The sequence below is a fragment of the Lissotriton helveticus genome, chromosome 3_1 (assembly GCF_964261635.1).
Source record: "Lissotriton helveticus chromosome 3_1, aLisHel1.1, whole genome shotgun sequence".
Lineage (NCBI taxonomy): Eukaryota > Metazoa > Chordata > Amphibia > Caudata > Salamandridae > Lissotriton > Lissotriton helveticus.
In genome coordinates this window covers 50480582-50491361 of record NC_136061.1, presented here as the reverse complement: position 1 = coordinate 50491361, position 10780 = coordinate 50480582, and the positions used below count along the sequence as shown (strand labels likewise).

The window sequence follows — 10780 nt, the reverse complement described above, 5'->3', positions numbered from 1 at the left end:
CTCTGGAACAATATCCTACTTAGAACACATACATTTTTTCTAATGTTTAATATGATTTGTCTGTAAATTCACAAGATGCTGTCAATTGCTTATATTTTTCTCTACTGGAGTGGTCCAAAACTGAAAACAGCAAAAAAGAAAAGTAATATCTGACAGTACCGAAAGACATGCAAATCTGTATTCAAATTGAAAGAAGTTGACAAGTTTCTGATTTACCAAAATATATTTATTTATCACTTTGGGTAATATACAAATCACTACTGTTCAATTTAAATTCAGTGGACTGCAAATTAAGGGTAAAGGTGTTAAGAAATGAGAGTGAGTCTCCATATCCAAAGTAAGCAGTGTCTTCCAGCATCACAAAAGTTATCAAGAGTCCTTGGTATAAAAAAGGAATTGAGGCCAGTCAAAATCTGGATAAAATAGTGCCTCTGAAGAAAGATGAGCTCAGTTACCTATGGGCAGCAGGGGGGAGTGCTATAACGCGGGGGCGTGCAGTGAGGACCACCTCGCCACGGTTAGCCTCAAGTACAATGTTTTGTAAAGTGTTTTCCAGGATCGACTCCACCAGGATACTGATGGCAGGAAGCCTGTTCAACAAGAAAAAGAAAAAACAAGTGTGTTTTTTATTTGTTGGACATATTCAGCACTAAATAAAACTGTTTTTCCATACACTGCCATAACATCTCTCACTCAACACACAACAATTACATTTTTTAATTAGTGGTGGAGGAAGGATGCCATCTGTCAAGTACTCGGCATAACCAAGCCAGCCCAGAGTAGGGAACTAACGGGTCCACTGCACCATCGGATGGCTTCCTTGATCCCATGGGCATAGTTCACATCATCCTACAAGGTGTGGTGGTTCCATGGCCCAGAAGTCTGAGACATTCGTTGCACCCAAATTAGTACCGCCGTTTACTATCCAACGGAGGAAAAGCGAGGCACTTCCCTTAATCACATTAAGATCCATGTTAATCTTTCCATTCCACTGCAATGTTGTTGCTCACGGCATACTCGGCGGTGCACAAAATTACATCCATAGCATTTTTAAAGGCCTTATCAAATTTGGAGAAAGTAGTAGTCTATATGGAATTAAATGCAATCATCATCCACAACTGCTACTGTCTACCATGAACATTAATTTGTGTTCTCCTGACTTGATGTACATGATCTTGTAGATCGTGCCCCAACCTCTCTTGTAATGCACAGTGTTCCATTGCTTCAAAGTTAGGTTTGCGCTACATGAACACTGATACACGTCACTTCCTCACTGGGGGCTAAGACAGATACAGTGATGATTGATGTAGGACTACTTTGAGGTTATGTCAAGCAAACAGACAACACCCCAGGATGAAAAAGCCTTACACAACTGCTTACATACACAGGTACAATAACAGACAGTGGGGCGTTCCTGAAGTACAAATTGGTGGATGGGGGGGGGGCGCTCCAGATGGAACGGCATAGGGGTGAGCATTCCTAAATGCATTGAAAGGGGAGCCTTGATAGCCTACCTGGAGACCAGGTTGGTTACTAAGGGCTCCACTTCAGGGACTGAGGGCCTGTTTTTCAGTTTGGTGGTTGCTCCGTCACAAATGTGCCGGATATTCCATCGACTTCATTACATGTCTCATAGGATATAATTTCCTTGTATTAAGGCGGACGGAATATTTGTCATGTTTGTGACAGAGTAAACCTCTGCAAAACTCCATATCATGTGTTAAGGTTTACACACTCGGTTTGGCTGACAGTGCCAGCTTGATGACTGCAACCGGGCTCACCCACGTGACCAGTGCTAATGCATTTGCTCCATTAATGTGATAGAGAAGATATTTTACAGAAAGCTCAAAGACTCGGAAAGCAGAAAGTGCACCTACAAATCTTTCATGCTACTGCGTTACTATTACTACCACTATCACATCAAAACTACCACTTTCAACAATTATAACTCTTATAACGCATAAAAAATAAATCCAGGCCTTTGTAATTGCAGACGCAAAACAACAGTAGCTTCCCAAGGAATGGAGGGCACGTGTCAAGCAAGGACATTATGGGATTTGTTAAGCAAGGACATCAAAAGGGACAATATAACTTAGGCAATGTATTGTAAATTATCTACACAGGCAGGTGGTGTAAGCTCCTTTCCCACACAGAATAGCTATCCAAGGTGCAGCATTTCCTCACATGCAGATAACCAATACAAGATGGACAGCTGCAGCGCGTGCTACCTTCAGAAATAGAACAGGCACCGCAAGGGCAACAACAGTGGGCATTTTCGGCACACGAAAAACATTGGCTGAAAAGTCAGCAGAAAAGTAGCCTTACACATGCAGAGCAAATAGAAGTAGATGAAACACCAGTGCATGTTTATCTCACATGTAGCTACTCCACATTCTTTTTTTCATAAAATACCATAAGGGTTACCCTTACGAGGGTGACTATTGTTGAATGTGGTAGGATTCAACATCTCAAAGTGTCAGATATGAAGACTGCAATGCCCAAATATCAACTGGAGGCCAATACCTTAATTATCAACATATTTAGGACACGTCACTATACCAGATGTAGGAGAGTGGGGTCTGCAATCCTATGGTCACCCCAGATTTTTGCTTTTTGCCTCACTGGTTTACGACTTTCCCTGGCTGTGGGCCTGCTAATCAGACCCACAGCCTAGCTGTTCTCTCTCTAAATTGACAAGCATGTACTTTAGGTGCATTTACCAATGGTACTGGGCCACCTTATCAGTCCCTGTACCCAGGGCATAGGTGTACCCAGGGCCTACCAGGGGCTGAAGCATGTATTATGCCACCCCTGGCTGGCCATCTAAATCTGACACAACTGGCAGCATGACAGCTGGGGCAAGGTGGTGTAAACACCCTTTGCTGTAGATATAGTATACCTATATCTAACCCTAAAATGGACACATATATTCCTATCAGTCACTCCTATGGCAGGCCTTATCAATCCTGAAGGCAGAGTGCTTGGAATTATGTGAGATGGTGCTCTGGCATGAGCTGAGCCCGTTTGCAGCTTGCGGAACCAAGTCCTAATAGCTGTTCCATGATAACGCTATACCATATACTCTTAAGTGCATTATCAACCTCGCGGTTAAATGCCAACTCTGGTATAACATTATCAAAACATGTCGAGTAAGGTGTCATACGATTTGGAATACTACCCCTCGCCAATTCTGGCGACCGGGGTAGCATTCCACCCTTCTAGAGGGACACGACATGTATGTAACTGTGAACCCCGGTTAAAGTTAACTCGAGCCTCAGCATCACGAAATGGATGCTGCCACCACAGACACAAGTCTGACCTCCTGCTGCTGGGAGTCCTTCCAGCGAGGATGGCTTGGACAAAGGGTTTCCTGCCTTGGGAGGTGCTAGCACCACCCCAGACAGGATTTTGTGTATTGAGGCAGGGAGGCCGGAAAGATATGAGACATGCCTGGGGCACACAAGGTGCCCTGTGCATACACCGGTTCAAACCAGTTGCTGGGGCATCCCAGCCCCAGCGGGAAACCGGACAAAGGATAGGGGGTGTAGCCACCCCCCTTCCTGGTCCCACCCAGGGGAGGGACCTAGTCAGTAGTGCAGCCCCCTTTAGGAGAATAAAGGTAGGAGCTGGTCCCATTCCAAATTAGATTATCCTGAACTATTCAACACGAAGAAACTCTGGCCTTCGACGTTCTGCTCCACAGAAGACTGAAGAATCTCCCTTGTGGACATGGAGTGTCCACCCTGCAACTGCAGGCACCATCAAGCGTCCAGCGGCTTCACTTTGTCGTCTTCCCTCGAGGATCCAGACTTCAGAGCCCGACGAGACCCGGATTCCCAGACCTCTCCGACCTCTACCTACATCTGCAGCAAAGCTGAGACCCGTGGGTGCAACGAGACACGTGGGACCGGCCATCTTGAACGAACCTGCACTTCGCTTCCAGCACGACTCCCGAGGTAAACTCGACCAAGTGCTTTGGGGACTGAGAAGCCCCAACCCGAGCAGCGCCTGCACCGAAGATCAGCCCTCCAGCATCCACGAGATCTGCGTGGGGCCCTTCTGCTTGGTTCCTGCTCAACGCGTTGTCTGGTCACTTGCTGGCTGGCTAATGGCCTCCCAGACGACGAACCTTTGAATTTTCACTGCTGGTCTGGTTGCTCCAGACTGGCCCTTGCTCCCTTCCAAAAGAGGGGCACCCCGGACTCTCCTAGTCCGCACCAGACGCTTTCTTCACTCACCGCGTGGGTTGCCTTTGCCAAGGCCTGTTGAGTCCCAGCCCGGATCCGACACCGCCGACAGCGAGAGCCTGCGTGGGACAGCTCGTGCCTCCATCCTGGTCGTCGAAGACACCTCCTGGTCCACGTGGCTGCAGAGTCAAGCGTCCACTCTTCACCTGATCGCGACGACGACATCTGGTTCCTTCCTGGTTCCACTCCAGTCACTGGCTAGTGACTGTGAACATTGTCCCCTCTGCTTTCAGGTCTCCTTCTTCAACAATCCACCCTTGGATTGCACCGGACATCTTCCTCCTGGTCGCCTGCAGCATCTTTTCTTTCAGGCTCCATTGACTTCAACGCGAGAACCCGACGCACTTTGAACCGTATGCACCCGCGGCCCGTGGGTGAGGTAACAAGAGAATTTCGGTGCTCAAGGGTAGTTTAACTGTCCTAGTGTCCAGTTCCACAGTCGTTGTCGTCCTATCTAGTCAGGATTGTCTGTACTCACCTTTAACTTAAACTGTACTGTCCATAGACGTTGTTACGCATCTCGCGTGTGAGTTCACACTCTGCACACGCGTTCCGTGGGCCTCCTATTACTTACCTGAAGTTAGTATTGCGTGGTCCCATCGATCCTACAGCCTCTGGACAGCTCCATTTCCTTTATCGACTCTCACATTCCACTTACTTAGTATATGGTCTGTCGTGCCCCTAGGGCACCATTGTAATTTTGTGTGACTTGTAGTATTTTTCGTAAGAGATTGTCATGTGCTTAGCCCTCTGACCTCATAAAGAGTTCAGAGGTGTTGTTATTAATAAATATATTGTTTATTTTCATAACAACCTGTGTGGTGTCCTTTCATCTGGTATTCAAGGGGTTATATTGTGGTAAAACAGCTGGCTTCACATGCCAAAAGAGTTTAGCCTAAGACTGCTTTGTCCATGCTACCATTAGGATAGCTGGTCTATAAGGTTGACTTACAACCAATCACTATAAGGGTTGTTTGGACTGATACAAGGTGATCACTAGAACTAGTGAGCATCATATATCAGGCCAACTTCTCACATTGGTGTACAGCGGTTGGGATTTGAGCTTGCTGTTGTTTTTACCACATATAATCTTGAAATATCATTTGAAAGATCACATAAGGTACCTAGGTACATATAACAAGCTTAGAAATACTCTGAGTTCTACTGAACCAGCTGTTGTAGTAGAAAGGGCCTAGCACACCCTGACTACAACTCTTAGCAAGGGATCAGTAGGAAACCCCATAGTGTAGGTAGGTGCATCACTTACACCTCACTAGAAGCATGTCTACCCATGGAGAGTCTTCAGAGACTCCCCAAGTGGTTAGTGACCCTCCACAGGTCCTTTCCAGATATGCAGCTCTCAGTTTCCAGGAGATGAGACAATTGTGTACCTCCAGGAAATTGAAACCGGGTTCTAACCCTACCACTCCCTTTCTGTTAGGTCTCTTAGAGACCTATGATGCTAGAAAGGCTTCTAACACAGAAGGGAGCATTCCAGCCTTAGAGAGCACCCTTGGAGATCCAGCCCTCCCTGAAACAGAGAATGTAGAAGAGGAGGAGGAAGAAGAGGACACCTCTGGGGATGAGGCAGACAAAGGTCCTGAGTTAGTCAGCAGACTTACAAGGGCCAACTTAGACCTACATAGGGAAGGATCTGGGGGACCCCCAGTACTGACCCTGAGCAGGCCTAACTTTGGAGTTAGAAGAGATAGGTCTCATTCTAGGGACTCCAATAGATCTGTGCACTCTCATGCCTCTGCTCAGAGGAGAATGACTTCCCCTCAGAGGAGAGAACATGAAGCAAGGATGAGACAGGCTAATCTGAGGATCCAGAGGGAAGAACTTGCCCTTGCCAAAGAAAAGCTTGCCTTTGCTAGAGAGCAACAGTTAAGTGGGGTAGTCCCCACTGGTGGCAGCACTATCCCTAGGGATAGAGACAGGAGTTTTGATTATAGACACCTGAGTAAAATAGTGCCTCCCTATAAGACAGGGGATGATATCCACAAGTGGAGACTGCTTTGGAGAGAGCCTGCAAAGTACAGCAGGTACCCCAGAGTCAGTGGGCAGCTATATTGTGGCTCTCCTTTGAAGGTAAAGGTAGAGACAAGCTCCTCACTGTTAGAGATGAGGATGCTAATGATTACCAAGTCTTGAAACGTGCTCTGATTGATGGGTTTGGCTTAACCACTGAACAGTACAGGTTGATGTTCAGGGATACCCAGAAAACTCAGGCTCAAGATTGAACTGACTTTGTGGATTGTGCCACTAAGGCTCTGGAGGGCTGGTTACTGGGAAGTAAAGTTACTGATTACACAGGATTGTATAATCTAATTATGAGAGAGCAAATCTTAAATAATTGTCAGAACCAGTTGTTGCATCAGCACTTGATTGACTCAGATCTGACCTCTCCCCAAGAATTGGGAAAGAAGGCAGACAGATGGGTCAGGACAAGGGTCAAGCAGCAGAACCAGGGTGGTGGCCAGAAGAAAGCAGACCAGAAGGGTAATGAGAATAAGCAAAATGACCAGAAGTCTTCAACAGGGCCCCAACAACCTAAGGAGGGTTGGTCCCAAACTTCCCAAAAGAAGAAGAATGATGGTCCTAAGAAACCATGGTGCCAATACTGTAAAAGTAAGACTCACTGGTTTAGTGAGTGCACCAAGAAAGGCCAAACTCCTACCACTACTGTCCCTAAGACACCTGCACCCCCTAGTACAGTTAGTAGTGGTAGTGTACCTCCCAAGGCTATAGTTGGGTTAACCCTGGGAACTGAGGTGGGTTCTGACTTAGTTAGAATTCCTACTCAGGCAGTTCTTGTTTGTACTGGGGACATGGATATGACCCCTACTGTAAGTCCTAGTACTCTGGGCAAATACAGACAAACGCCTTTAATAAATGGAAAAATGGCTCAGGCCTACAGGGACACATGTGCCAGTGTCACCATGGTGACACCAACATTTGTGGACCCTGACCAGATCATGCTAGGTTCAGATTACCTAGTGACCAATACTAGCAATGTCCCTACCAATCACAGTATGGCAGTTGTTAATTTCTCCTGGGGAGGGGTAACTGGCCTCAAAAGGGTTGTAGTTAGTTCAGACCTCCCAGTAGATTGTCTTTTGGGCAATGATTTGGAATCCTCACTGTGGTCAGATGTGGAGTACAGGACTCATGTAGAAATGCTAGGTCTCTCCTCACATGTCCTTGCTGTGACTGGGTCACAGGCCAAGAAATGCCCAGCTGAACAAGTGCTGGATCCTGGAAGAATGGACCAGACACTACCCAAGAGAAGGAATGGTAGGGTTAAGGCAGAGCCTTCCCCCTGCCTCAGGTTGAGGATCAGCCCTCTCAGGAGGCTGACCCAGAGACCCCAGAAGGAACTGTCCTAGAAGAGCTTGAACCTGATCAGGTTGAGTTTCTTGGGACAGGGGGGCCTTCCAGGGCAGACTTGAGGCAGGCCCAAGTAGACTGTTCCTCTCTTGAACCCCTCAGACAGCAGGCTGCTGCTGAGGCTGCAGGGAATGCTACAGGTGCCCATAAGGTATATTGGGAAAATGGACTCCTATACTCTGAGGCAAGAGACCCCAAGCCTGGTGCTACCAGGAGGCTGGTCATCCCCTTGTCTCTTAGAGGTTTCCTTCTCACCTTAGCCCATGAGATTCCCCTTGCAGGTCACTTAGGCCAGAACAAGACTTGGGACAGGCTTGCCCCACACTTTCACTGGCCTCATATGTCTGAAGACACAAAAGAGTTTTGTCGCTCATGTGTCACCTGTCAAGCCAGTGGCAAATCAGGTGGCACAACAAAGGCCCCCCTTATACCACTACCTGTGGTGGGGGTTCCCTTTGAAAGAGTGGGGATTGACATTGTTGGACCAATGGACCCCCCAACAGCATCTGGGCACAGATTTATACTGGTGGTAGTGGATCATGCCACCAGGTATCCAGAAGCTATTCCCCTTAGGACCACTACAGCTCCTGTTGTGGCCAGGGCCCTACTTGGAGTTTTCTCCAGAGTGGGGTTTCCTAAGGAGGTTGTCTCTGACGGAGGTGCAAACTTCATGTCAGGATACTTGACTGCTATGTGGAAGGAATGTGGTGTCAATTATAAATTCAACACACCTTATCACCCACAGTGCAATGGGCTTGTTGAGAGATTCAACAAGACCCTCAAAGGGATGATAAAAGGATTACCTGAAAAGCTCAGGCGAAGATGGGATATCCTTTTACCCTGCCTCCTGTTTGCTTACAGAGAGGTCCCACAGAAGGGGGTTGGTTACAGCCCTTTTGAGCTTCTGTTTGGGCATCCTGTAAGAGGACCCCTATGTCTTGTGAAGGAAGGATGGGAGTTACCTCTCAAAAAGCCTAAGCTTGACATAGTGGACTATGTACTTGGTCTCCGCTCCAGGATGGCAGAGTACATGGAGAAGGCATCTAAAAACCTTGAGGCCAGCCAAGAACTCCAAAAAGCTTGGCACGGCCAAAAGGATGTCCTAACTGTGTATTATGCAGGACAGAAGGTGTGGGTGTTGGAGCCAGTGGCCCCAGCAGCTCTCCAAGACAAATGGTCTGGACCCCATACCATCATTGAGCAAAAGGGAGAAGTCACCTACTTGGTAGACATGGGAACTCCCAGGAGCCCCCACAGGGTGCTTCATGTAAACAGGCTCAAAGCATTTGTCAACAGGGAGGACATGGGCTTGCTCATGGCCACAGATGAGGGGCAGGAGGAAGAGAGTGACCCTCTCCCAGACCTGCTCACTCAGAACCCTGATGATGGGTCAGTAGATGGTGTAGTCTTTTTTGACAGCCTCTCTGCTCATCAACAAGAGGATTGTAAACAGGTTCTTCAATCTTTCAGGCAAATGTTTTCACTGACCCCCAGTCAGACAAACTGGTGCACCCATGAGGTGGACACTGGTGACAGTCTGCCTGTCAAGATTAAAATCTACAGGCAATCTGACCACGTCAGGGACTGCATTAAGAAAGAAGTCCAAAAGATGTTGGAATTGGGAGTCATTGAACCCTCAGAGAGCCCTTGGGCTAGTCCTGTAGTTCTAGTGCCTAAACCTCACACCCAAGATGGTAAGAGAGAGATGAAGTTTTGTGTAGACTACAGGGGTCTCAATGCTGTCACTAAGACAGATGCCCATCCAATACCTAGGGCAGATGAACTGATAGACAAGTTGGCTTCTGCAACTTTCTTAAGTACATTTGACCTAACAGCTGGTTATTGGCAGATCAGGTTAGCTGAGGATGCCAAGGCCAAAACAGCATTTTCTACCCCAGGAGGTAATTACCAATTTGTGGTGATGCCCTTTGGTTTGAAGAATCAAGAATGCACCAGCCACTTTTCAAAGGTTGGTGAACCAAGTTCTCACTGGGTTGGATGACTTATGTGCAGCATATCTAGATGATATTGCTGTCTTTAGCTCCACCTGGGAGGATCACCTGATCCACCTGAGGAAAGTTTTGGAGGCCCTGCAAAAGGCAGGCCTCACTATCAAGGCTACTAAATGCCAGATAGGGCAGAGTCAGGTTGTGTACCTGGGCCACCTTGTGGGTGGAGGCCAGGTTCAACCATTGGAGAGCAAGATACAGGCCATAAAGGACTGGGCTCCTCCAACCACCCAGACACAGGTCAGAGCTTTCTGGGCCTGTCTGGTTACTATAGAAAGTTTGTCAAAAATTATGGGTCCATTGTGACACCACTTAATGACTTGACAAGCAAGAAAATGCCAAAGAAAGTTCAGTGGACAGTTAGCTGTCAGAAGGCATTTGATGACCTAAAGCAGGCCATGTGTACTGCACCTATTCTCAAGAGTCCTGACTACTCCAAAACCTTCATTGTCCAAACAGATGCATCTGAGTTGGGTGTGGGAGCTGTTCTTTCTCAACTGAATATTGATGGTCATGACCAGCCCATTGCTTTTATAAGCAGAAGGCTGACCCCTAGAGAGAAACGTTGGTCTGCTATAGAGAGGGAGGCCTTTGCTGTGGTTTGGGCCCTGAAGAAGTTGAGGCCATACTTGTTTGGAACTTACTTCAAGATTCAGACCGACCATAAGCCCCTCTTATGGCTAAATCAGATGAAGGGTGAAAACCCCAAACTTCTTAGGTGGTCCATTTCCCTACAGGGGATGGACTTTACAGTGGAGCACAGACCAGGGACTGACCATGGCAATGCAGATGGTCTCTCCAGGTATTTCCACTTAGAACAGGAAGACTCACCTGGTCAAGGTTAGTTTAATGTCCCTAGGTTTGGGGGGGGGGTTATGTAGGAGAGTGGGGTCTGCAATCCTATGGTCACCCCAGATTTGTGCTTTTTGCTTCACTGGTTTACGACTTTCCCTGGCTGTGGGCCTGCTAATCAGACCCACAGCCTAGCTGTTCTCTCTCTAAATTGACAAGCATGTACTTTAGGTGCATTTACCAATTGGTACTGGGCCACCTTATCAGTCACTGTACCCAGGGCATAGGTGTACCCAGGGCCTACCAGGGGCTGAAGCATGTATTATGCCACCCCTGGCTGGC

General features: G+C 47.5%; 1 protein-coding gene across 1 annotated transcript in view; it reads right to left on the bottom strand.

Moving 5' to 3' along the window:
- Window positions 1-204: 204 nt before the first annotated feature.
- The window catches only part of CFAP65 (cilia and flagella associated protein 65), a 621863-nt gene continuing 611287 nt past the window's right edge, over window positions 205-10780 (bottom strand). The window contains exon 32 of the mRNA XM_078679214.1: window positions 205-590. Within this exon, the coding sequence (XP_078535340.1) occupies window positions 452-590 (139 nt within the window). The 3' untranslated portion in view covers window positions 205-451. The remainder of the gene's footprint in view (window positions 591-10780) is intronic.